The 27,790-nt window shown below is 37.8% G+C and overlaps 2 protein-coding genes across 10 annotated transcripts in view; both read right to left on the reverse strand.

Annotated features, from left to right (window-relative positions):
• Btla (B and T lymphocyte associated) overlaps positions 1–15,563 on the reverse strand; it is a 40,698-nt gene extending 25,135 nt beyond the window's left edge. For 2 of the 8 annotated variants that reach the window (XR_005878918.1, XM_013116855.3), the window contains exons 1-2: positions 15,254–15,546; positions 14,925–15,019 (exon numbers count right to left, since the gene is read on the reverse strand). Coding sequence is in view for 1 of the 8 variants with exons in the window: in XM_040750768.1 (XP_040606702.1) it covers positions 15,254–15,272 (19 nt within the window). In the remaining 7 variants the exon portion in view is untranslated. Of the gene's footprint in view, positions 1–14,924; positions 15,020–15,112; positions 15,145–15,253 lie in introns of all 8 variants that reach the window. The other 6 variants (XM_040750765.1, XM_021229908.2, XM_013116856.3 and 3 more) reach the window with 6 other exon arrangements.
• Positions 15,564–22,743: 7,180 nt separating this feature from the next.
• Positions 22,744–27,790, reverse strand: part of Atg3 (autophagy related 3) — a 32,574-nt gene continuing 27,527 nt past the window's right edge. For both annotated transcript variants that reach the window (XM_005074759.4, XM_040750770.1), the window contains 4 exons: positions 27,584–27,739; positions 26,867–26,994; positions 24,518–24,586; positions 22,744–23,013 (listed from right to left, as the gene is read on the reverse strand). In XM_005074759.4, the coding sequence (XP_005074816.1) occupies positions 22,932–23,013; positions 24,518–24,586; positions 26,867–26,994; positions 27,584–27,739 (435 nt within the window). In that variant the 3' untranslated portion in view covers positions 22,744–22,931. The remainder of the gene's footprint in view (positions 23,014–24,517; positions 24,587–26,866; positions 26,995–27,583; positions 27,740–27,790) is intronic.

Here is a 27,790-nt window from a genome sequence, read left to right on the forward strand (position 1 = left end):
CCCTGGTGGTTGTTCTCCTCCCTCTCCCGCCTCCGCCTCCTCTTCCTCCTTCTGCTTTTGGTGTGTGTGGTGCATGCAAATGTTCATGTAGATGTGCAGACATGCTGTGTGCACTCTGAGTGTGTTCCTGGGTCGGGTTTCTTTCTCAGTCATTTTCTACCTTATGTCTTTAGACAGGGTGTCTCACTGAGCCACAGTATACTGGCTGTGAACTCCAGGAACCCACTCCTCTCTCACTCACTCCCTAGCACTGGGATTACCAATAGATATCACTCTATCTGGGCTTTTATATATCTTCTGGGAATCTGTGTTGGGTCCTCAAGTACTTTACTGGCTGAACCATCTTCCCAGCCTCATGACTTTATCCTCATATAAAGGAGTCTAGACTTAATTCTTAAAAACATCACAATGGATTTTAAGTGATGTCCGTTCTGATAGTCTTATCAGTGTGCCTGGCTGTTTATCCCTTCACAGCTGGCAGTACTGAACGTGCCACTAGCCAAGACTATGCCTCAGAATCTCACTCGTCTTTATTCTAGTAAAGAATTGAAAAAGGCCAGATTCAGAAATGCATTGCTCAGTAACAAGTCTGTATTGCTTTGTGTTTATAACTTAACCAGTAGCTAGGCTTTTTATCTCAAATCACCGCCCCCATAATCATATACCATTTGATCTTAAAATTGTAATTTCCATGTCAATGAACATATTTGAAAAGTTTACTGAATTCTTAGAAGTGATTCTTTGTATACTAGGCACAGTTTTTAAAACACAAACTTTAAAACAGGAATTGATAGTTTTAGGTTGAATGACAAAAAGTAAAATAGGGTTTGGCAAAATGCAAATTAGCTTTACAAACATTCAAGAGCAACTTGCACAACAAATTAGTCAACTTACTTGCTAACGGTTACTTTTGTGAATCATAAAGCAACCTTATTTTCTGTAGTAATTCCTCCAGGTGATTGAAACTTAGCAGCAGCCACAAACTTAGATACAATTGTGTTTGACAACATCAGACCCATCAGTCCTGATTTTTTAAAACCACACCCAAATAATAGTCCATAGCCTCTACGAGAAGCACTACTCTGCGTCTAAGACCATCGTTGTTCTAATGTCTGTACTTTCCTCACTAACGTTATTGCTAGCAGTGGCATCTAGATATGGCTGGTCTTTACAATCAGCCTGAGCGATGTTAGAAAATAACGGACTCCCAAACCATGATGGGGAAACCCACAGAAACAACTGACTCAAGCAAGTGAGAGCTTACTGACTCCAGACTGACAGCTGCAGAATCCCCATAAGACCGAACTAGGCCCCCTCTATGTAGATGACAGTTGGGGGTGCTTGGACAGTATATGGGTCCTTTGGTAGTGGGACTAGTATTTATCCCTTGTGCATGAACTGGCTTTATGGAGGCCCATTCCCTTGCTCAGCCTAGATACAGTGGGGAAGGCCTTGGACCCACCTTGATGTAACAGATTTTGATGATTCCCCACAGGAGGTGGGGTGGGGTGGAGAGAGAGTGGGGGGAGTGGCAGAAAGGGAGGGCATAGGAACTGGGATTGGTATGTAAAATAAGATGGTTTAAAAAATAATAAAAATGGCTGGGCAGTGGTGGCTCACACCTTTAATCCCAGCACTCGGGAGGCAGAGGCAGGTGGATCTCTGTGAGTTTGAGACCAGCCTGTCTACAAGAGCTAGTTCCAGGACAACCTCCAAAGCCACAGAGAAACCCTGTCTTAGAAAACCAATAATAATAATAATAAATATAAAGCAGAAAAATAAAAAGAAAAGAAAATGATTGACTGTTAGATCCAGCCCTTAACCTGCTGGGTTCAGATTCCACACAGCTGTGGCCAGAGTACTATTTTGAAAAACATACAAACATGTCTCTGACACATTGGATTGAAAGTGTGGTTAGACATCAACTGGTTGGTGGAATTGGTCAATTTTTGACATGTGGTAGCAAATATTTGATACTCACTAGTTGTCATGCTTATTAAATTCTTAGAGCCCAAGGATACCCCACATAGATTGTCCTCTACAGATGTGTTTTCTCTGAGCTCTGGGAATGGCAGTTAACTCAGGCCTCAGACATTAACTCCCTCAGTGTGTTCTCCATTGAGAAGCACTTTACTCGAGGTCATGCTGTTCTTGATGCTCTGCATGCAAAACAACGGACCAAGGGATGTATGCAAATCAATGGTTATTTTCACTCAACATGGAATGCTGGAGGAACATTCTTGCCCTAGAATGCATCCTTGAGTTGGCCAGGTGCAGGTGGAGTTTTCCTGTCCCAACCTCCTGCTCCCAAATAACTGGCAGCTACTTCCAAAACAACTAACTCAGGGGCTTAATATTGTCTATAAACGCTCAGCTGATAGCTCAGACTTGTTGCTAGCTAACTCTTAATTAACCTATTTCTATTAATCTGCGTATTGCCACATGTCTTGTGGCTTGTTACCTCATTTCTACACGTCCTACTTTCTTGGCATCTGGCTGGCATCTCCTTTGACTCAGCCCTCCTCCTTCTCATTCTCACTTTGGCTTTCCTGCCTAACTTTTACCCAGCTACTGGCCTGTGAGCTTTTTATTAACTGAGAGTAATATATACTCACAGTGTACAGAGGATTATTTCACAGCATCCAAGGTTGTCAGGCCTGCACCACAGTTTAATTTCTCCCTGTCCTACTTCAACTTCTGTCTTTACACAGATGTGTATTCCTAATCATTTCAATATCTTCTCCCAGTGAACCAAATCCACTCATATCTCTATTCCTAGTTTTGTAGACTAAAGATGGTAATAATACCATTCTATTAGGCTGGTTGGTTAACTGAGGGGATTTGCACAGTGATCAGAAATTGTATCAATAATTATCCTCAAATGATGGTTAGTTCTTACTTGGAAAAGATAGATACCAAGACATTATTAGTAATCCAAACACTAATGGTTGTGGAAGCACACACACAAACTCCACACTCCAAGAACATCTTATTCAGTTTTTATCGGCAGACTTGTATACACTATGCTTCTCCCATTTACTCACTATGATATCTTAATACAAATTACATCATATCTTCTTTTAATATTACATCTCCAACAGAGTTCTTATTTTTTTAAGGAATAAATTAAGGAAAAGGAAGTCACAGAGTGTGGGATAGAAAATAAATAAAAACATAAACTGTTTTATTAATTCTATTATCAATAAACCAGTACAAAACCTCTACAAAACACAATAGCAAGTTAAAATGAGGCACTTCCTTGGCAGGGCTGAAGATTCCAGTCTCTGTATTAGGAATTTATAATGCAGAAACTATATAATATACGTTCTTCATAATACCTACATTGCTTCATCTGTAAAACAGGAATATTAACACCCATGTGAAAGATTGGTATGACGACTAGAGGGGAGGGATTTTATGGAGATCTCCAATTTAGACTCTTCCTCCATGTAATATCTGGCTGTGGGTTTCTGCTCCTCCTCCCGTATGCTACCAGAAGAAGCTTCTCTGACAACTGGAAAGGCACTGATGTGTGAGTATAGCAGATTTTTGTTGGAATTATTTCATTTATTTTTTCCAGTAGTGTTTGGGCTATCCAGTCTCAGGTTCCTAACCATTCAAGCAATGTAGGGCATGGACTGCCACTTGTGGGGTGAGCCTCAAGTTAAACCAAACATTGGTTAGCCACTTACACAAGTTCAGTGCCACCATTGCTTGGCTACAAAAAATGGTCAGTTCATTATCTGGTATCTCCATATCCTCCATTTCTAGGAGTCCCCACTAGAGTCACCCTCATAGAATCCAGGGAGTTTCAACTGAGCAAGGCTTTCACACACCTCCCGTACTCCACAATTGCAACTGTCTCTCCCTGCACACAGTCTCCCTCCCACATGATTATTCTATATCATTGTTCCCTTTGTGAAGCCAACATTATGACTGATTAGCACACTTCTTTGTCTCTTAGTTTTATGGATATACATATGCTTCAACATATCTCAGCTTTGAGATCTCAGCAAAATACTAAGTTCTGAAACCATGACATTATTCTGCCATTAGAGCCTTGGGGGAAGGAAGTTTTCATGGGGCATAGAGTATTATAATGTGTCTCCAATGATAAGGATAATAATTAAGCAAGATACTTCAGTGTCTGAACTCTGACATTTCAGCACTACTTTTGTGCTAAACCCAATAGAGGTGCCTAAGTAGGTTTATTCCTGGAAGATACAAGACTAGCCGATGAACTGTATAATACTGCTTTGCATAGTGATGTTGGATCCTTACACTCACACTGCTTCCTATTTTTCTTTGCCTGAAATGAACTTGCTCTATGACTGAATAGTTCTCCTACTTCCCATTTTTTCCTGACAGGAATTTCCCTATGATAAAAATCTTTGCATATTTGATCCTGTTTTGGCATCTCTTAATGCAGTAGTATTTTATACTAGTGTGCCAATATCAAACATACAATAGTATTCTGTATCTCTTCATTCTTTTTCAACAGGCAACATTTTTCACAACAGACATCTGTTTCATAGGAGGTAGGAAGGTATTAAAGATAATAAAAATAATAAGATTAAATCAATCAATTCAAGATAAAGTAAATATTAGCCAATGTGCAGAGCAGACATAAAAACAGAAACATGGAGAATCCATAATATTTTAACCATAAAAATAAGGGTGTCTAAGAGCAAAGTGGGAATTTAACAAAATAAAGTGAAGGTATGTTTCAGAACCACACTATGGATACTATCACATTTGTCTTGACATGTCTTATTATCTTTAGGTGGGGTTTCATGCAGCCCAGGCTGGCCCAAACTCACTATGTAGCCAAGGATGACCTTAAATTTCTTACTATCTCTTCTTCTACCTCCAGAGTGCCATGGTTACACTTGTGGACTGCAATGCCCCATTTATGGGGATCCAACCCAGATTTCTGAAATGCTAATTGAGCACTCCACCAACTGAGCCATATCTCCAGCATCCTCGGGGTTTTGCAATAAGAAAGGGCACATGTGAATGACAGTAATTCAATGCAAAATGAGGGCTATTTTTTGATTGGCTGATTCGTTTTGATTTGGGGGTTTATTTATCTATTTATTTTTGTAGGACATAGTAAAATCAAAGAATTTGATGGTTCACTCAGAAAGACTATGGGGCCTGGTGATAAATATACATTAACCAATATAGAAAAGAAGGAGTATGGGGGTGATAAATATATATAAACCAGTCAAAAAAGAAAGAGTATGGGGAGGAGGGTGATAAGTATACATTAACCAGCATAGGAAAGAAAGAGTATGGGGGAGTGATAAGTATACATTAACCAGTATAGGAAAGGGCAGTAGTAACAGCATATGAAATCCAGAACACTGGAGAAGCTTCCTGGAAGTCGGAAGTAGGACATTTTAGTTGCTCAATAAAGAGAATCATAATTAAGGTCACAAGAAGGGCCCAGGGAAGTCAAGGCAGAAGGGACTACCCCAGGACTCAGGACACAAACTGCCTATCATTAGCACTAGTTCAGAAATACAACCATGCAAATTTTAACACTTGGTAGAGCCACAGCAGTGCCTTGGTTGAGCTTCAGCTATGTTTATCTCTTTGGTGTTATTTGAGGTCAGTTCCAACAAACTCTAATAACCATCTACCTAAGTCATCAATGCAAGTGCAATTTCGAGAGAAACTCAGAAATCCCAGGTCTGAGTATCATGTTCATTCACCCCTTGCAGATTTTACCCACTTAGCTGCCCTATCAGAATGTTCTCCTGCCCTTGCCATGGGCCTTTCTAAGTGAAAACATGTTTTCCATGAGCACATATTTGAATAGATTGACATATTATGATACAAGATTTTTCTCTTTGTAATACACTACATTTTTCTAATGTTTGACATACACATTTTCCTCTCCTGTATTTTAGGTAACTTCCGCAAAATAGAGTTGGTAAATTGAAGAAATGAACACTAAAATGTATTCTTGATGGCCAGTGTGCTTTGTTTTTACTGAAAAGCATTTTTCTTTTTTTTTCCTTTTCCTTTTTCTTTTCCGAGACAGGGTTTCTCTGTATTGTTTTGGAGGCTGTCCTAGAACTCGCTCTGTAGACCAGGCTGGCCTCAAACTCACAGAGGTCCATCTGCCTCTACTTCCCGAGTACTGGGATTAAAGGTGTGCACCACCAATGCCCAGCCCTGGAAAGCATTTTAATAGTAAGTTTTAATTTATGGAAGGGTTCTTTAAAATATACATATATATCCAATTCTGCTGTTTCTAAATTATAAAAACCTTTCTCTGGATGATCTGTAATCAAGAAATCTAGAGGTATTTAATGGGATGACTCATAGCCTTCAATATGTGCCTACTCTTAACTCTAAATACCCTGAACCCCTGCCACCTTACATGGCAACATATTTATTATACCTGTGAATAACTTAAAAACCTATGGGAAGCAAAATGGAAGTCTCTCAAGGATGGAAAAATAGAACGATCATAGCTATAGCGATGGGCATCTACCCCAAGAATTCTCTATCACAGAGATACTTGCCTATTCTTGTTTGCTGCAGTTGTATTCATAGTAGTAAGGAAATAAAATGGGCCCATGTGCACATGAACCGATGAATAGAGAAAGAAAATGCATATTCAGTGGAGCATTTTAGACATACTGAATGTAATTTTCAAGAAAATGGATGGAACTGGAAATTATTGTATTGAGTTGGGGTAACAAAGACATGTAGTGCGCTCCCTCTCTCACATGTGGGACCTAGATTTTTATGTTTAATGTATGTGTGTCTACGTGGGTACAATTGTGGGTATAGGTCAAGAAACCAGAACTGGGACAGTGAGTTGGAAGTGTTGAAGTAAAGAGGAGTGTAATAGGTCACATGTGGGATGAAATCAGAAAGAGAGCCACGAGGGACAGGAGAGTAATTAGAAGGAAGAACAAGTCAGGGAATGAGAAGAGCCTAGGGGGAAGATCAACAAATCACATTACGCATGAAAATTAAAAAAAATACCCACTTTATGCCAATTAAAAAAATAAAGGATGCCAAGCTTAATTTATCTTGAGCCACTAAAGTAGGCCTGATGAGCTTGCAAGAGTCCTTACAAAAAGGACATAGATTCTTACCCAGGATAGGAGGAACAGGCAGTGTGGCAGCTAAAGCCACAAATCTAGAGTCACCAACACCCTCTAGAAATCGAAAGAGATGAAGAACTCATGTTCCCATGGAGTCTCCAGGGAATCAACGTTCTGGTATTTAATATTATTTTCATAAGATTCTCTCTGTCTTCTGCTCTCTAGTAAATTGTGAGACCACACTTAGGTTTTAAGACACTAAATTTGTGGTAATCTGTTGCCATGCCAACAAATGTCATAGAGTGATATTATTTTGTACTTTACCACCCAAATTACCAGTAAATGTCCAATTCTCAGTAAACATTCCGTGTGAATCAAGAGGAAATCTGTGTCCATACAAACATTTTGTGTGTATGTGACATATATATATATATAATTCTATAATATATTATACTTTTTGGTGAATATAAAATAATATGATTCCTTGAGGCTTTATTAAACAACTTTGGTGTTATTTGTCCCTTTTCCCTTCCTCTCCTGCTATTTACCTTCTAACATTCTCCACAGTTGGAGTCTCTCTGTTAATCTGTTTCCCATTTCATATCCCCTGTATCCTGTATACACCTCCCAACCCCCACTCCAACATGTGCCTACAGTTCCTCTATATTTTCCCGGTTTCTGCCACTACTCCATGTTGTATGCACACATCTGAGGATTTGGAGCTAGGAACTGCAAGTGAGAGAGCTGAATCTGAGTTACCTTACTCCACACAATCTTTTCTAGCACCATCCATTACTTACATGATTTTATTTTTCTTTATAGCTGAATGCCATTTCATAGTGTACATATACCACAGTTTTTAATCATCCATTCATCAGCTGAAGGAAATTTAGGTTGTTTCCATTCCTATCTACTGTGAATAGGCTAGCACTAAACATTGCTGAGCAAATTATCTGTGGAGAAGGATGTCCCTTGGGCTAACAATGCTCCCCAAAAGAACCAGAGAGTAATGAAACCCCAGAACCAGGCATGAGAAGCATCCATCAGAATGGTTGGACAGGGTGGTCAAGTGACTTGCAAAGCAATATTTATAGATGTGGGCCCTGACTGTATCTCAGGAGTTGAGAGTGGCTCTCTATTGCTGAAGACATACCACACCTAAGATACAGGACTTGGATAACTAGATCTGGAGCTGACCTAAAAGTCTCTTTTTTGCAATCTAGCTTCCATTACTGCAGAAAATACTGTGCAAGCAGTCAAGACATTCCTATGGACAACAATAATTGGCAGCATGGCAAGTTATGCATAAAGATGCAAGAAATGGCACTTAAATGTGAGTGGCAACCAAAAGATGCCTAATTTGACTGAAGACCCACTGAACAGGATAGAAAATCATGCCTACTACTGGAAACCTAGCCAACTTCCTGAAACTAGTGAGGTCATGGATCTTATAAAAGAATTAACTTTGCTGGACTACCATAATTCTTTACCACATCCTAAAACTTATCTTTAAACACGCAGATAAGTGAAGCTATGACCCCTCATCCAAGAAGCATCTCATAACAGAAAAAGAAAACCACAACTGGACACATGCAGAGATTAACAGACCATGAGGAGACCAGCCCCAATGGATACATCTGCATCACAGTTCTTACGTCTAGTGCTTAGGGAACATCAAATAAGGGGGGGGGGGGGCAGAAGGATTGTCAGTCAGAATACTAGGAATTCTGCTGTGAAATGGTCTCTCCTAAAAGTGGCTGAATAAATAAGACCAGAACAATGACAATATCAATGAACATGTTAGCATGAAAGAGGGGATTAGATGGGGCCACACCCCTAGAAAAAGTATAGGCAATTAATGACTGCTGGAAGAAGGAAAATTAGCCTCCAGGGAATGAGCCCCCCCTATTGGTTGCTCAATGCAAATTGGTCAGACATGAAATCATGTACACACAAATACATATATACACATATACATATATATTTGTACATACACATACATACTTATGTATGTATCAATAATAAAGAAAAGGAGGCTAACAACTTGAGGATGGGAAAGGGATGGGTTTGAGGGAGGGTAGCTGGGAGGGGCTGGAACGAGAAAAGGGAGGGAAAAGTGATATAATTGTATTTCAGTCAAAAAGTAATTTTAAAAACAAAGACAAAGAGAGTAAACAGCCTTGTCTTGTCCCTGGTTTTAGAGGAATCACATTGAGTTTCTCTCCATTTAGTTTGACGTTAGCTGTCCGTTTGCTATATAATGCCTTTATTATGTTTAGGTATGATGAAGCCTACTTGATTATGGTGGATGAGTTTTCTGATGTGTTTGATTTGCCAGTATTTTATTGGGTACTTTTGCATCAATGTTCATGAGGGATATTGGTCTGTAGTTCTCTTTCTTGGTTGTGTCTTTGTGTAGCTTGGGTATCAAGGTTATTGAAGCCTTGTAAAAAGAGTTTGGCAATAACCATTCTGTTTCTATTGTGTGGAATATTCTTCTTTGAGAAGAATTGGCATTATCTGTTCTTTGGATTTCTGGTAGAATTCTGCATTGAAGCCATCTGGCCCTGGGCATTTTTTGGTGGGGAAACTTTTCATGACTGCTTCTATTTCATTAGGGGTTATAAGTCTATTTAAATTGCTTATCTGTTCTTGATTTAATTTTGGTAACTGATATCTATCCCGGAAATTGTCCATTTCATTTAGATTTTTGAATTTTGAGGGGTACAGGTTTTCAAAGTATGGCCTGATGATTCTCTGGATTTCCTCAGTGTCCAATTGTTATATACCCTTTTTCATTTCTGATTTTGTTAATTTTCATGTTCATTTTTTGCCGTTTGGTAAGTTTGGATAAAGGTTTGTCTCTTGTTGATTTTCTCAAAGAACCAACTCTTAGTTACATTGATTCTTTGTATTGTCTTCCTAGAAGGAGTTAAGAGCTTCTAGATAGAGACATGGAAGTGCTTGTGGGTGTACTCTTAGAGAGGGAGGACATCAAAGCTCTCCATTGGTCACTTGTGTTTTAATTTCCTTTACAACAAACCAGGGAAAGCATTCCCTTGAGTTCTGTGAGACTCTAACCAAATCAGAGAGAAAAGAGTTATGAGAGTTGTAAGATTTATATTTATTGGGTCAGAAAGATAAAATAAACAACCCCGGATTGTGACTGGCATCTGGAGCAAGAGAAAACTTGAAGACTAAGCTCTAAATTTGTGTCATCTAATTCAATCTCAAGTAGATAATATCAAAAGTCAAATGAAGTAAAAGATACAAAGCCTTTTCCCCCCTAAACAATTGTTTATTTGTGGGTGATGAGAAATCAGCACACTACTTCGTACAAGCCTGTGCTGATTGCAGTACATCAGAGGTAAAAATGAGAATTTCCCCCAATACACATGCAAACCAAGGACATGAAGTTACTAAGGATATGGCAAAAGGACTTGAAGGCAACTTGAAGAAGTCCCATTGGTTAAGTGGGAATAACTGATTTCTTCTAAATGGATAATAATCACAGTTTGTTAAAACCCATCAAATGTGGAAGAATAAAGGAGGAAGGAGTGAAAGCAGAATGTTCATCTCAGGACTAGAGAAGAGCTCAAGTGACTTTGAGTTGAATAGAACAGTGGTTACTAAAATGTCACTGAGGTTGCATAAAGATTCTAGGCTAATCTACTCAAGAAAGAACAGATTTGGTATCGCCTACAAACTGCCACAAACATTTGAAAGGGTGGTAGTATCTAAAAAACCACATTTTAACTGCAATCTGTATGTCAAATTTATTTAGCTTACTTGTTATAGGCACAGATATGATGGACTGCGTCTGTAGAGCTAATAACTTAGACTTTACATGTAAACAAAAATCAGAAATAGAAAAATAGTGAGAAATAAGTACCATCATAAAGGCACAATCAAAATTCTATAGTTCAAACAAAATGTCATCTCCTTGGGACAAAGAATCAAGGATGGAGAAGACAGTAGAGACTTAGCATTGTTCTGCTTATGCCAGACACTCCAGATATTACAGCTGATGAGAGAGCAGTGACATAGCCAGCATGACCAGACTGGGCATTCAGCAAGTGAGATTCTCCTTCAGAGACCGTGACACGTACAGCAGTGCCTCACAACCCATCCGCAGAAAAGGGTCACTTGTGTCTTCCCAGTTAGTTGTGTTCAGTACTTGCATTAAAATCAATAATAGTTGCTAGAAAAAAATGATTAAGTGTTTAGAACTGCTATAAAATTTTCTGCAAATTCACTTCTGACTCTTAGGTTTTCATTTTAGTTTATAAAAATAAACATGAAGATACTTTGGAGGTACTGAGTGGCAGTGGGTTGATGATGGCTTCGTCATTTATTGTCTTAGTGATACTATCAAACCTTTGATCTTCTCTGGATAAGTTCCTTTTTCACAAATAAAAATTAAACATGCCCTAAAAACTTTCTCAACTTTGTAAGTCTGCCCATGTTCTCTTCCTTCTGCTAGAAGAGGGTTTTCTTTCAGGAGTTTTTGCATTGTTCCTCTATAATACTTGAAGTATAAGGCTAGAGTTGGAGCCCTTGTCTGTAAAACTAATCTAGGCTAATCTGAAATCACAGTGGCCTGAAAGTCACAGGAAACCAACAACAAAGCATTACCTTGAACCACAAAGACCAGCTTACATAACAGGATCTGTGACTCACTCCAGATTCCTAGGTACCAGCATCTTGCAGAAATCTGTCAGTGTTTTTACCATCTTCCTCCCACTTGAATGGCCAGTGGTTATTTATAATACTGCTTTTCTTATACATACCGAATGTCAAGCATTATGCTAGGCACAATGAAGGTACTCTTTCTCAAGTAAGTTAATGAATGAATGAGAATGACTCATGTCCTCCAAAAGTCTTCACATCTAGCTTACCCTCACCAAGTTTTTCTTTCTCTTTTGTCTCTGGCTACTACTAGAACCACCCCAATTCCTGTGTGTGTAGTGAAAGGGAAAAGATGATACCAAAAATGATAAGTTACAGAGTTTTAAAACTTTGAGTTCAGACTCAAGCTTTCTCTGTTTTAATCAGAATATATTAGACTTTACTACAACTGCAAACAACCTTTAAATCCCAGCAACTTAACATATATGTATCCCTCACTTTTCTACCACCATCTGGAATGTCAAATGAATATAGGGAAAAAATTCCTTCAGCAGTAATGTGGGAGCTCAGAATCTTTCCTATATATCATGAGGGGAGCAGAGAGACTAGTAACTTAGTCATGGCTTTTTCACCGCTTCATCTCAGCTTGCAGATCAGAACTATCAAATGGTCCACTCATTTGCAAGGAAGATAAGATATAAAGTTTTTGTGCCTAGGAAGGAAGAACACTAGCAAGAATGCTATACTTCAATGAAACTGTTTTTAAATCATTGCAATCATAGAGTGTGTACTTTGGTTTCAATAACTTAGAAAAATTTTAAGAGATCTAGAAAAATCCCCAAGTTAAAAACAACAGACTTCTTAAGAGTTCACAGGTCAAAGAAATCGTAAGAGAAACTATAAAGCCCTAGGATGTTCAAATGAGGGTAGATAAATTCTGCATGGCTATTAAAAAGACTGGAGATTATAGCGAATGACCGTCTATTGGATACTTTTAAATTGCCCAAAGAGTGATCTCCAACATTCTCACAGTAAGAAATAGGCAACTATGTAATATAAGAGCATGTCAACGAGTTTGTTTGATCATTTCACTATGTATAAATATACACAGTTTTATCAATAAGATTACCTTTCTTAAGGTTTGGTGAAGAAACTATTATGAATTGAGTGATAAGTATAGCACATCACAATCTGTGAATGAGGCCACAGCAGTGCTTACATGGAGATTTATAATTTAAAATATGTTCTATCTTTAATTTTGTGCATATGTTTGCAAATGGGTATATGCACATGAGTGCAGGTGCCTTGGAGGCCTGAGGCATCAGATCCCATGGAGTTGGAGTGATAGACAGTTGTGAACCACCTGAAATAGGTGTTGGCAACGGTCCTCTGCAGGAGTAGCAAGCATTCTTAACACTACATACTCTCTAGCCTTGGAATTTGTAATGTAAATGCTTATTTTAGAAAAGAAGAAACATAACAATTAATGAGGTTACATTCAGAGCAAAAATGTAAGCAAAAAGAGATATGCCCAAAGTAGTAGGAGAAAATAATAAAATTAAAAAACAAAACAAAGGTATGCAAGCCAGAAGTACAATCTTTGCAAAGATTAATGAAAGTGATTCATCTGGAGCCAAGAGAACTAGAGATTACAAGCAGAAGAAATGAAAAGGAACATGTACTAACAGCTCCCACACGTTAAAATGGTAAGAAAATATAGTGAATAACTTTATGCAAACAAATTTGGCATCTTTGAATAAGTCTATAGGAAGAAATTAAATATGCAACAAAAATCTTCCCGGAAAAAAGATTCCCAGGAACACAGATGTATAAGGTCCTTTACAAAATATTAGCAAAGCAAATATTGGATTAAAAAACTCAATAACATATTGCAAACAAATAGGACATAGCCTAGGAATATCAAAGAAGTTCAGCAATTAAAACTCAATATAATTAGTAAAATATTTTAGGTAAAGAAAAGCATTTCTATTTAAATTAGAAACAAGCTTGCTTCACATGTTAAGCCCAGCTCCCTCTCCCTCCTCTCCTCCCCCACCTCCCCCAACAGGCCTCCCAGCCCCCCTCCCAATCCCCATTCGGATCCCCATTTTTAATAGGTAAAAAAGCATGCAGCAGGACTTATTAATTCAGGGTAAAATCTCAGTTACAATTAGAAGGGACCTTTCCAGTCTGATGAAGGTTGTTGGCAAGAACTGAACCTGCAAATATGATATTTTGCTCAGTTTACAAACCAATAATTAGCCTATCACACCTTATAGATGCTGGCTGAAGACACTAGCCTCATAATCCAACAGCTACTTTTTGTAGGAGAAGCAGTATTGGTTATATTTTCAGTGTCCAAAGCCTCAATTATCAAAAAGTGATACAAGAGCAAGAGGGTATTTGTATGCCAGGTGATTTGTATTACAGAACTTTGAACTAAGGGAACCAGATTTTCTTACAATAAAAAATAACTAAACATGCACCACCCTACCCAAAGGGAGAGACATTGTCTTTATTATATGGGATAATAAGCAGAGCACCTATTCTTTAGATGCTGTATCTGCCAAGGCTTTTCACTAAGTATCTTTGAAAATATAGTCCATAGCAAGATACAGTAACATGAGAACCTCACAGAGAACTGTCTCCTAATAATGAAATATTAAATGCTCTTAACATAAAATCTGAAGAAAGAAAATTATGTTTCTCTATCATTCAGTTCAACATTTGTCTTCCCAGATATCCTGGGGTAGCAGTTGCCTTTCTGGTCCTGTTATAAAAAAACAAAGATCAAGAAAATATAGAAGAAAGGGTTCAACAATTGTAATTTTAAAATATTGCAGCAATTGATTAAATAATTCCAAAAATATTTAGAAAGAGAAATTTAAAAAATCAAAGTAAATAGACATCCTAAATAAACAATCTTGGGGTTTAGAAGTCAGGTTCTGCCATCCATCCTCAATAAGACAATGAGAACAGCCAAATTTAGTAGTGAAAGCAGGAAAGGGAGGTTCACTCGATGTGACCACACTGGGAAAAGGAACAAAGAGACACAGTGATACCTTTCCGCTACAGTCACAAGCCCACCGTCTGCATTCTGGAGTGAAGGCCACAGGTAAGAACATACAAGCAGTCCTGATCAAGGCAGTCCTGCCCACCGTAGACCCATCCGTGTCTCCTCAGGGAGGTGGTCTAACAGTGATATATATGTAAAATCTTTCTGCTTACCTTCCAACTGGCTCTTTAGAGTTTTTTTTTCTCTAAGCAGGAGATGTCTGGAGGAATTCCAATTTCTTGGAGTCTATCATGAAACAGTCTAGAAACTGAAGTAAGGGACACGGATGTTTTTTCAAAATATCCATTTCCCCGCCAGGCCCATTTCTGTACGATATTCATGTAGTGACACATAAGCTCACCGTTTAAATGTTGTTTCTCTATAAAATAGTACCTACAAATTCAAGACAACTCAATAAAAATATCTAACAGAATAATTTCATAGAAATTTGAGATATAAAACTCTCCCCTGCCCCAAAATGCTACGAGAAATTCCAACATACCAAACAATAACATATTCATCCTGGTAGAAGGTAGTAGGGAAAGAACTGGAACCCCCAATTCCTGGCATCTCGAAAGTAGTTCTTCAACATCAAGCACGCTTGGAAATAGAACTTTAAAGGTATTATCAGGGAAACATAATTGGTTTAGTTACAAGAGGACATTCAAACGTTCTGTGCTAAATGTGAAGGACAAGAGGTGCAGGATTGAGATACAAACCCCCACATGCTCCAAGTTTGTGCTGTTCTACTGCCCTCTGCTGGACAAATGGTTCTCAATGTGTGAGTCATGACTCTCCTGGATTTACATCATCATATGGCATCCCAAGTAACGAGCTACTTTTGAGGAGGCGGGGCTTGTTGCAGAGGAATAGGATATAAGGGAGGTAGAGAAAGAGATGGTATTAAGAAATAGAGGAAACTAAAAGGGCCATACTGACTTTATTAAGATTGATGCTTCTTGCTTATTATCCTGCTCGGACACCCCTTGGGGGAGGGGATGAGAAGACCCAGTAACAAAGGCACAGGCACCTGGAGTCAGCGAGTAGCAGAACATGCTGCAGACTCATTTATTAAGGAAGTTAGGCCGGCCTTTACACCCCCTCCCAAGGTTCCATTGGCTCAGGTGGCTCTGTTAACACTGCCCTTTTCTCATTGGTGTCCCTGGTCAAGTGTCTCTTCCTGAGCAGTCTCTGGGCTTAGAGGCAGGCTTGGCTCAAAGAGGAAGTGCCTGCCACTCATGCTCATGTGGGCTGGCCTGGGCATCTGGGACTGGCTTGAACATTTGAAACCCCCAAAGCTGCACACCAGTGGCACACTTCCTCCCAAAAGGCCACGCCCACTCCTAAAGACCACATCTCCTAATCCCTTTGAATGAGTGCCACTCCCTGATGACCAAGCATTCTAATACATGAACCTATGGGAGCCATTTTCATTTAAACCTCCACAGGATTCAAACTGTAAGAGATGAGTGCTGGTCATTGCTTTAAGCTACTGAGCTATGGGGTAATTTTTCGATGGAAACACACTAATCTCCCACTGATTTCATTGCTGATTTGCAGAAATTCTCTGTATAAGAATAATCCAGACATGCGTTTTGGACTTTCTGATGAGACTTCGGTTATAAATTGATCTCTTGCCACTCTTTTGATATATAAGCCCACACACATTCTATGCATCTTTATGAGAGCCCAGTTTTGATGAGGACATTTAAAGCTCTCAAATAATTTATTTGAATTGGATTTTTAAAAGCATCATTTTTACACTGATAAAAAATATAAGTATCAGATGTTACATGTAAGTGTTAATATAGTGCACATCATCTTAACTTATGCTTCCAGGATTAAATTACTTACTGCAGGGAGCAGAATATCTCCCACCATTTGTTCTAACTGAATAACCAACCTATTGTGGAATTGAACTGTCGCTTAGAAAAAAATAGGTACTTCAGCCTCAGAATGAAGCTGGGAAGTGTTGGTGTTATCCTTAAAGAACAGAACTAAATTCATATTCAAAACTTTATAGACCTGGGAACACAAGTTACCGTGTTCGAAATTTGACCTGATCAGAGAGAACTGACTCATGCTCCCTCCATGTATACCAGCTAGAACAGGTAGCAAAGTGGTGATGACAGGGTGGACAATAGGGGAAAAAAACTATCTGAATATAATTTGGCGAGTTCACGTGCATTTCAGGTTCTCTTTCCCTAAAGTCCATCTGGCACTCAATAGAAAACACCAGAAAGAACATTCAGAAATGTTTATTGTATATAACTGGGGTTGGGGTGTGGCATGGTAGTCATGCATTTTATGTAGAAATTCCATCAAGATACCTCCACGATGGCCAAAATCATTCAAAAAGAATCACCAAATTCACCCAAGAAGAAATTGTCCTCGGATGTATAAAGAATTTGATTCCTAGCACTGTGTGGTACAAATTTGTAATCACAAAACTCTGGAGGCAGAGGCCAGAGGCTCAGAATTTCAAGGCCATTCTCAACTACTTATATGCCTACTGTGCACAGATTCAGAATTCATCAACACAATAGGAAGCTGAACTCAAGTAATATATATATATAATAGATTAGATATATATACAATTCATCCAAAGAATGCAAAGTTGTTTCAATAACCAAAGTAATGTACTAATAAACACTGATCATTTCAATAAACATAAGAAAAAAACCAAAATATTCAGTAACTCTCAGTTCAAAGGCATTTATACAAAACTACCGCTGATGCTACAGAATTGAGAAACTAATCTTTCTCAAAGATCACAAAGGCAAGTGTGTTCTACTTATCACTCCTACTTGACAGTTCCTAGACAGTTCAATGAGAAAAAGGAAATTGATTAGAAAAAAGTAAAACTATTTGTATGTGACAATTTTCTATGAAGGAAGACCTGAAAGGATAAACAATAAATGACTAGAATTTTTTAAAGGCTTTCTTATTTTTAATTATGTGTGTGGGAAGGAATGTATGTGAATGCACACGCCCCTGAAGGTCAGAAGAGGACAACAGATCCTTTGGAGTTGAAGTTACAGACGGTAGTGAGCCACCTTGTGGTAGTACTAGGAACCAAACTTTTGTTCTCTGGAAAATGCAACAAGGAGTCTCAACTGCTGAGCCCACCTAAAAATCACTGCAATTTAATGACTCTAACAAGGATACACAATCAGAAGTGTATCACAGTAAATTGTATTCCCATATGTAAGGAATAAAATATTGGAATTAGAAATGACAAAAAGATGTAATCATACTCAAATTCCATAAAACTAAATATCTAACAAAATAAATTCATTAAAAAAATCAAATACACTTACAGATTTGAAGCTTTGTTATATGAAGCCTCCCTTACTTGATCTATTGATTCAATGCACTTTCTATCAAAACCCCAGAAAAGTCCATTGTATATACAGTTTTATCCTAGAATTACTACATGAAGCAGAGAATCTAGAATTGCCAAAAACAACTGCTTAAAATAAAAAGTTGGAAGTCTCACTACACAATTCCAAGATTTATTACAGTAAATTGGGCAATATGGTAGAGGCCAAAAAAATGAAAATGCCATTAAAACCCCACAGTAGTGCCTGTTTCAGACAAGAGCCATGGAAGAATCTGGAACTAGAAACTGAGTATTTGTGGTAATTCAGTATCTCCCCCAAAGTCTACCAGCTTGATAGTGCCTTAACACAGAGCACATTCTTTGGCACTCCTTTCTCCAGAAGAATGGCGAGCTCATAGCCTCTCCCCAGTGCGCTCATAACCTCTGTTATGCAAGTTGTAAAAGCTCAGACTCACTTCTAATAATGCAGAGCAAACAGTAATAGTACAACAAAGAGAAGCTAGGTGACACCAATTACTGCCTGTTATAATGCAAAGGACAAGCACACTACTATTGTAGTATTCTCCAAAACTCCTAACTGCAGACTAGTCACCAGAAAACAGACAAACTGAAACTGAGGATACTGAACAAAATTTCTGCCATTAAACTCTGAAGATAACAAGATCGTGGAAACCAAAAAATCTAATAAAGATCTAATATATATATAGTAAAAGCCAGCAAATGTTATGACCAGCTACTCACCCAAAACAGAAAGGAGAAGGAACTGAAGATATCTATTGGCTCATGAGAAAGACTTAACTGGGGTAAACATGCCAATAACATCTAATATTACACATAATTTACAATAAAGGTGTATAAAGGCTTTAAACTATAATACTCCAGGAAAATCAGTTCAGAAAATTATGGAAGACTTAATTTACAGAGGTTAGAGCAATGTGTATGAATGAAAATGGCCCAATGAAACCTGGTAACTAAAAAAGGTTAAAAGAAAAAAGAGAGGGGTTTACAGGATGTATGAAAAGTCAGTGTTCTTAATGTACATTTGTGTTGATGAATAAAACTCTGTTGGCCAATAGGGAAGCAAGATAGGAGGGACTAGGAGATGAGGAGGATTCTAGGAGTTGCCATGTGATCCGGGAAGAGAGGACGCATGAGTCTGGAGTTCTCTGTAAGATAAGACCTTATAGAAATACATATATTACTAGTTATGGGTTAATACTTAAGACAGAGCTAGCCAGGAAGAAATCCTAGTCACCGACCAACAGCTTACAATTAATATAGTGTCTTGTGTGTTATTTGGGGGCTCGGAGTCAGCTATGGAACTGGGCAGGAACACTGCAAGTGTTCATTACCTTTAAATCTTCACTCTATACCATAAAAAGCACCACATCACATCCATTAAATCATTATCTTCACTATGGAACTTTCCTTTTAGTAAGATTTGGATGACCATTTAAAAAACAAAAGCAAAGGCATTAAAGTAAGATTTTGTTTTTCTTTCCAGTTGAGTAAAAATCCACTGTGTATATGTACATTTCTCATCCATTCATCAGCTGGACTAGATTCATCCCACTTCCTTGCTATCATGAAGAGAGCAATAGTGAACCCGGCTGTGCAAGCATCTCTGCTGTAGGGTGTAGAATCCATTGATTTCTTTACCAAAGAATGGCACAGTTGGGTCACATGATAGTTCTGTTTAGTTTGTTGAGAGTCCTCCACGTTGATTTCCAAAGTAGTTGCACTAGTTTATGCTCTCAACAACAATGTATAAGAGCGCTACTTTCCCCACACAATGCCAGTACTTGCTGTCATTTGTATTCCTGATCAAGGCCATTCTGACTGTGGCGAGATGGAATTGTAAAGTACTTTTAATTTCTCTGACAGCCTAGGATGTTAAACATTTTATGTGTTTACAAGCCATCTGTATTTGAGAACTTACCTTTAAGGGAACAAAGGTCTTATGTGCATGCATGTATGTGTGCACACGCTTACGTGTGTGCTGGTAGAGATCAAGGATGGTGTCAGATCCTCTGGAGCTGAAGTTACAGAAGGCTGTAAGCATCCACATGTGGGTGCTGGGAACTGAACTTGGAACCTTCATGACAGCAGCATGTCATCCTAGCCTGAGCCATCTATCCAGCCCCACAAAGCCCATTTTTGTTTCATCTTCAAGTATTTTAGTTCTTTGTATACTCTGTTGGATGAATAGTTGACACTTTCTCCCATTCTGCACGTTGTTTTCACTCCCGGAGTTTCCTTTGTTGTACAGAAGCCTCCTAAGGTCAGAGGTACCTTGCCAATTGTTGATCTTACTTCCTACATCATGGGAGGTCTATTAAGAAAGCCCAAACCTCTACCTACAAGTTGATGTGTCCTTCCTTCTTTGTCCCCTTAACAGTTTCAGAGTAAACAAAAGTGGCAGACTTGCAGGTGACTGGATTAAACTGTAACTATCACACTGATGCCAACCAGGATCAAAAGGGCAGATGCTGCCCATTCTCTCTTATGTAGATTCAGCTTTGAATCATCTTTGTTTAATTTGGAGGACATGTGAAAGCCAAGCAATTATCAGCAGACATTGAGAGTGGAAACTGGGGTAAGATACTGAAATACAGACCAACTGTAAGTACAGTGAGCATGCTGAGGGCGGAAATGTTCAAACACAGAGTGGGTCGGGGAAGGCTTAGCACACCAGGTTCAAAAAGTAGAGGGATAGAACACTGGTAGCATAATAGAATGGGGATGGGGATACTGAGTTAAAGGTTTAAGTGAGGATGAGAGCAAGGGGTAGAAGAAATAGGAGGGTGGGGATAGGTTCATCAAAATTAAGGATACATGAAGAAGTCTTATGAAAACACACTAGTTAATAAGCTTATTAAAAAATACTTTAAAAATAGGTAGTTTGGGCAAAGGCACCCTGTAAGGTTGGACAATACTGCTCTCAGAAGACATGAGTTGCTTAATGAGTTGCCAGGCACAGGATACCAACCTCACCAGTTATTGGTGACAGAGGGCTTGAGGCACCCAAAACAACTTGTTACTACCATTGTTCTTGGTGGTCCACCATAACTAAATACTAAAACCCTGTTTCTGAAGACACTGCCCACTTTGATTTCCATACATTGAGAAATCAAGCCCAGAGTGAACCGGAAACCTTTTCCCTGCTAGCTAGCTTTCACAGTACTGCAAGGTGCTAATACAGGCTACTGTGGGAGAAAAGGCACCAAACGACCCTCTACAGTGCTGGCTCACCAGCACGGCTGGACCCACTGATACTACAGTGGCATTAAGGGGATAAACAATGTTCTGATTGGATTCAAGGTCTCACATGGTGACCTCAAAAAAAGAAAAGAAAAAGAAAAAAGCTCGAGAGATCATAGGTCCTAGGTGGTGTTCTACTAAATGGTCAAGCAGTCAAGAGTCCTTCTTGGTATTTATGTCCACATCCATAGATTTATGCTGCTCTCAACCTTGGTCAGAGAATCTTCTTTTTACACTGGACAGCAGTAAATGCAGAGAATAAGAGACTATGAGTGATCAGCTTTAGATGAGTCACCTATACCATCCCTCCCCCCATTCAAGGCTCAGGAAACATCATGGAAGAGTGAGCAAAAGAATGTAAGAGCTAGAAGATGCTAAGTAGAGCTGTGAAATGCTGTTATCTAGACTTGAGATGGCTGATACACACATGTTATCACAACAGCTATGGTTGCCTTTACAAGATCAAGACAGTCAAAACTCCAACCAGGACAGGGAGGGGCTCCTAAGGTCCCATTCCTTAGGGATATTCAGTTACTGGCTGGTGAGGGAGGGTCGCTTTTCTCTGGGTATATGGCCAATGATAAGTTGTCCATGCCCCAGAACCCATGTCATTCAAATATGGTCAGTAATAACTGAACTTGGGCTATTAATAAAAGAGATGATAATTAAGACATGAATTTGGGATGAAGACAGGTTGATGGACCCTGGAAGAAGGGTGGGGAGTTGAAGGGAGGTATTGGAGGGAGATCAGATCAAATATAAGGTATATGTGAATGAAATTTTCAAAAAAAAGCTTTTAAAGTTAAGGACATTCTTGAATAATGAAAACAAAATGGAAGACAAGGTAAGTCATTCCATTTTACACAAACCGAGACAAACAGACTGAGAGGCAATGTAGAGTTTTAACTAGAATGTTAAAACAAAACAAAGAAGTCAAAGGTCTGGGTCCTCTTCCACAGCTTAAAGTATGCTGTTCCAGAAAAATTTGCTGTTTAAACTCCTATGCCCAGATTTATAAACTGATACAATTAAAGATTCCTTCAAATCCCATTATGCTACCGGCAATTTTGTTTAGAAAAATCTTCCTAAATCCTTAATAAAAAGTGATGTGGGTGATGTCAATAATCAGGAAACAAGTAACAGTCCTGAGTATGTTTCTTGGCATACAATTAGCACCTCATAAACATGAACTACAAGCACAGAGCAGACATGGGGAGACTGTAAGCCAGAGAAAAGAGTAAGACTGAAAAGGAAGAACACACATCCTGGTGTGGAGTATGTTCTAGAACAAGTTCTAACACTGTTAGATGTTCAATACCATTTTGACTGTGCAATCATCCTGATGGGAAATCCTACTATAACCTTTTGATAGAAAATGAAAACAGTACTTCTTCACACTTGCTTTTATTAAACAAATAAGGCTGGTAGTGGAACAGTTTTTATTTAATACATAAACATATAAGTCCCTTTATTAGAGAAATCATACTTATTGGTAAATATGGTCAATGGTCACATCTATGTATTAATTCTTTAAAAATCAGAAGCAGTAATTAGGATATACTCTATGTCCTCTTCACTACATTGTAAAGTGTCTTGTGTAGTCATATTCTATTGTTGGAATGACAGCTTGTACAAATTTCAAAAAAATTAGAAGATACCTGAAGGTCTTTAGCTAAGGAAAATAAGATTTTTAAATAGGTTGCTCTAAATCCATAGTAATTATCTATTTTATTAATTTATGAGAAAAATATATGATAAAAATCTTACATTGTATCTATTAATGATACCTAGTCATGAAAATTTATATATACTTAACACAAGTGTTTTACAACTACGTGCTTAGCTATCTACTCCAACATTTGAATTTGAAATTTTTAACAAGAAGTTCATACATGTTGAATTACTTCAATATTTATAAGCCCAACATTGTCTGTATTTAAAACTCATGTATATAAAACTCATTCACTTACTTTGCACCTTTACTGCTTGCAAATTTTCTAGAATTTCTATGAACTTAAAATGAAACAAGTATACAAACAGCAGCGAATGAAAAACACATCAGATGCAAACGCTTCATAAGGGACTCTCAATCTAGGTCATATATTTAATAAACATGGAAGGAGCTATACTGTACTACTTTTACTTAATAAAATGTTGACGTTTTATCTATTGGACATAGAAACACTATGAGTTTGCTTAATTTCAATAAGAAACAAAATTACTCTACCATGAATCATCTTAGTATTCTAAGCAGCTACCTAGCCTTCAACATAGAGATGAATGTGAAAGTTAACATACAGCAAGATTCCAGAAATAAATCTTGTTGGGCTGAAAGCTTCTGGTGTTTGTTGCTGTATCAAATCAACCCAAAGTTCTTCTACAGAACATGTTTTATTAATAATACAGAGGTTATCATGCCTTTAATGCATGAGTAACCTCTGTCTCTCACTGAATGATATAAATCACTAAATTCAATACAAAAATATGCCCAAACCACCTCAGGTTATTTGGCATGTCAATTACTGACTGTGTGTCTTACATGGCATGTCAATCACTGTGTGTCCAAATCAATTTAGGTTACTGGGCATATCAACCACTGACTGTGAGTGCTCTGATGAACCCAATATGGATACACGCATCTCAGGATATGACAAGTTGCTTAGACATTATATTAATTTACTCCTCCTATCCACCCCAGAGAACTGAATAGGAAAGCCAGAATAAGATGCTTTTCCACAGGAGAAATGTTAAATGCTGTACTTTACTTTTAACTGATCCATTGAACTTGAATTCTTTGCTTCAGGGAGGCCTCAGGTTGACATAACCTTAACCTTAGTGTTACCTGATGAGAACACACTTGTGTGTTTAATACACATTTGTGTGTTCACCTTAACCACTGGACAGGAACAAACATTTGTGCTAAACATTATATCTTTAACAAGGCAGAGCTAACTGGAATATAGATACAGTGTCTCGCCATTGAGTGTGGCCTAGTTTTCATAGTATGTCATATCCCAGGTAAATTAGAATTACACTAGAACATCTATACAAGAGGAGCTAAAATTAGAGGTTTTATGAGAAGGTTACACTAAATTTCCAAAATTAAACAAACAAGAGTCATAGGAGCCATTTGCCACCAATCCTATATACAGGTAAGGATACATATGAACGCCAAGCTCTCCCCCGCCTTCTGCAACTGTCTCAATAATTTTCTTCATCACTTCAGCATGCCTGAAAGCAAACAACAAATCTTATTAGCATAGGTCAGCTCTATCAAAATAAATCCCAAAAATACCTATGATAATTGCTCATGAGTTAATTTTTAACATAAAATAATTATACTATCTCTTTCTCCAAGACTGAGCCCACAAAGTCTCTTTTACTGGAGTGGGTAACCATTTCTAAAAGTTTTAATCACAATAAACACCAGTATTCTGTTAATGGAGGCAAAAAACCACAGTGGAAAACCCTGTTAAATGGTAAGTGTGAATCTATCATTGTTTGCTCTGGAAACATAAGATTCAGGGTATGCAAATCCAAGAGGGATCTACAAGCTTGTGATTGTAGATGTTTGTTATTACTACTGTGGAAGTGTGTGTGAGTTCAAGTATGGCTATGTGCATGCCAGTATGCATGAGAGGTCATAGGACCTTTTCCCAGACTCTCCTCTCCTCTTCCCTAATGGGTTTCAGGCTTGTGTAGCAAGAGCTTTTACCCACATTAAGCCATCTCACCAGCCTCTTAAATGTTTAAATATTCACTTAGCTTAGGGAAAAAAAATGTAACTGAAAGGTTCTATAAAAGCTAAGAATCACAGCCAAGTTCATATCTTCCCTTTGTATTAATAATGAGTATTATCTGATTCTACTCAAAGAAAAAATTTTCATGAAGATGGTACCATCTCAAGATTTTGCCCTATGTACACATCCACAGAAAATACATCTCTCCTATGCTACAAATTAAGTGACATCAAATTAATCTGAAAAACTAAGAAAAATCAATATACAAAACAAACATTTCCTAGCTTATACACTTTTCGTACATTTCCTAGCTTATACAATGCTATTTTAGTTCTTACAGACAATCCTTCACACACAGAGGAAGTCCCTCAGAAAACAAGAATTTACGGACTAGCACAGTCCATGGCAGCCCTTGCAAAAGACTAAAAGTGTCCCCATTTCTTGTACAAGACCTCAGATTTTTAAATTTTTATTTCATCCTACTTTATTATAATTATTTGTTTTCTTAAAATGTTTAATGTAATTATCAATACTTATCTCGTCTCAACAGAGTAAAACTTACACCACAGATAGACATATTCCTTTCAGTTAGCACCTATTAAAACATCAAACTGTGAGAACAGTAAGATTGACTCTTAAAAATAACCCTTTTGATAATTTAAAATTAAAAGTAGGCCATCTGGTGCTTATCATAGGCTGTGCTCTCATTACATAGAAGGGGAAGGCAGAGTAAATCTACCTAATACACTTAACCCAAGTCCTGCATTTGGGGATAGATGGAGAAACAGAAGAAGAAAACAAACAAAAAACAACAATGAAATCCCACGATCAATGAATCCTAATTACTTTTCACAGAAATATTAACAATTTTGTTATAAATAAACTGGAAATAAAAAGGTGTAAAATAAGTGGACACCATCAACAGTTTCCAGCTTTGATGGTTTCTGAGGCAGGGTCACACATCAGTCCAAGATGGACTAGAATTTGCAATCTCCTGCCTCAACCTCCTCCAAAAAAGTGTTGGAATTATAAATGTAGAACACCATGCTCACTTAAACAAAAGTTTTTAAAAAAGGTTATCATCTCAGTTTTCAATGGATTATCAGCATTTCAGTGAATCATGAATATTACTTGTTATAAATTACTAATCCAAAGAAAAATCATATTGCTTTTCTGTAAGGAAAATTCAAAACAAATCATGTCTCTAGGTTCAGCTTCGCTTTACTTGGTCTCATGAAAACACACTGACAGAGTGCTAAAGCACAAAGCTCACTTGACTTAGAAAAGCTAAAGAAAAGACCTCCTAAGCGAAGAATAAAGGAGTATAGAGACTTATCTCCTCCAACTAACCAACAGGAGGAGTTAGGAGGCCACCAGAAGAAACACCAAGTTAACCTTACAGTCTACATCATGATAGATGCACTCACAACAACATGGACACCATGTCTAACAGATAAGTGCTGAGTCCACAGGGGAACTGCCCATGCTACTGTCTAAAAGGAGAAAGAACAACAGATCTATAACTAAACAGGAAACTAAAGTTAAGTTCTGAATACTCCATATAAAATTAAGTCAGTAATGTTTAATCTTCCTTTCTCTCAAATATTATGCTAAGCACAAGAAGACATTTCTCAAGATGAAAGAGATTTTCTTCTAAAGTAAAATTTTCTGTTACTGATGTTTACACACCCCCAAATAAAAACTCATGAAGTTACATACAAACAGCACACATTCTCTCTCTCCTTCCCCATACACATATATACACCCAGACCTGCATGGGTGAACTGAACACATAGGAGGTGGTGGGAGATGAGGATGATTTTCAATGGTCACAGTTTTCTTCACATGATCTTGACTGATGTCTTCATACATGTGCTCAACTGTTAAAGGCTGCCGTTGCTGAAAGCATAAAAAATGCTCTGAAACCACTAGTTAAACTTTCAGCTTACCTGTTTATTGAGCTCTGTGATGGAAGCCATCACTTAATGTTGCAAGATGTCACAAATAGGTAAGTTTATAGACAAAAACATTTAAAAATGTACTTGTTAGGCAAAAAATGAGCTTTTTTTTGCTTCCTTTTGACAGTCATAGAATGACAAGTAAGCTGGTCTTATTTTGACTATTCAATTCAATATCAGCAGACTAAAAAGTGGTAAGGGAAATACTGCCAAACATAATCATTTTGTAAATGTTTACATATTCCACAAATGTAACCCTGACAAAATAGAAGGAACTCTACAGAGTTCAGCTTCTCATACTTTAAAGAGATCAGTTTAGAGGAAATGAGTCAGGAGTTAGCACACAAATTTTCAATGCTTTGCACTGTCACAATGAATAGTTTATTCTAAATGTGAGTCAAGTTCAATATCATAAAACTGTAAAACAAATGATTTCAAAACTTTGAAAGACTACCTATATTCATATATCTAATAAAGAAATTGGATTAAATTCACCAATTTAAAACATGTACATTTCTTTCTATTTTTACCTCATCATAGCCAAACAACCATAGCCGTGGTGTCTGGTAATATTTGTCATAAGTGATATACAGGTCATAAGTTCTTGTTTGCAAAATAGCATCTTCACCTCCAGCATCAGCTTTAGTTTTACATGCTTCAACTATTTTTCTTGTGTCTAGGGTAGCCTGTTACACAACAATGGGAAAAAATTAGAGCCATTAAAAAGTATTTTGAAA

The sequence above is a fragment of the Mesocricetus auratus genome, unplaced genomic scaffold (assembly GCF_017639785.1).
Source record: "Mesocricetus auratus isolate SY011 unplaced genomic scaffold, BCM_Maur_2.0 Super-Scaffold_100008, whole genome shotgun sequence".
NCBI classification, from domain to species: domain Eukaryota; kingdom Metazoa; phylum Chordata; class Mammalia; order Rodentia; family Cricetidae; genus Mesocricetus; species Mesocricetus auratus.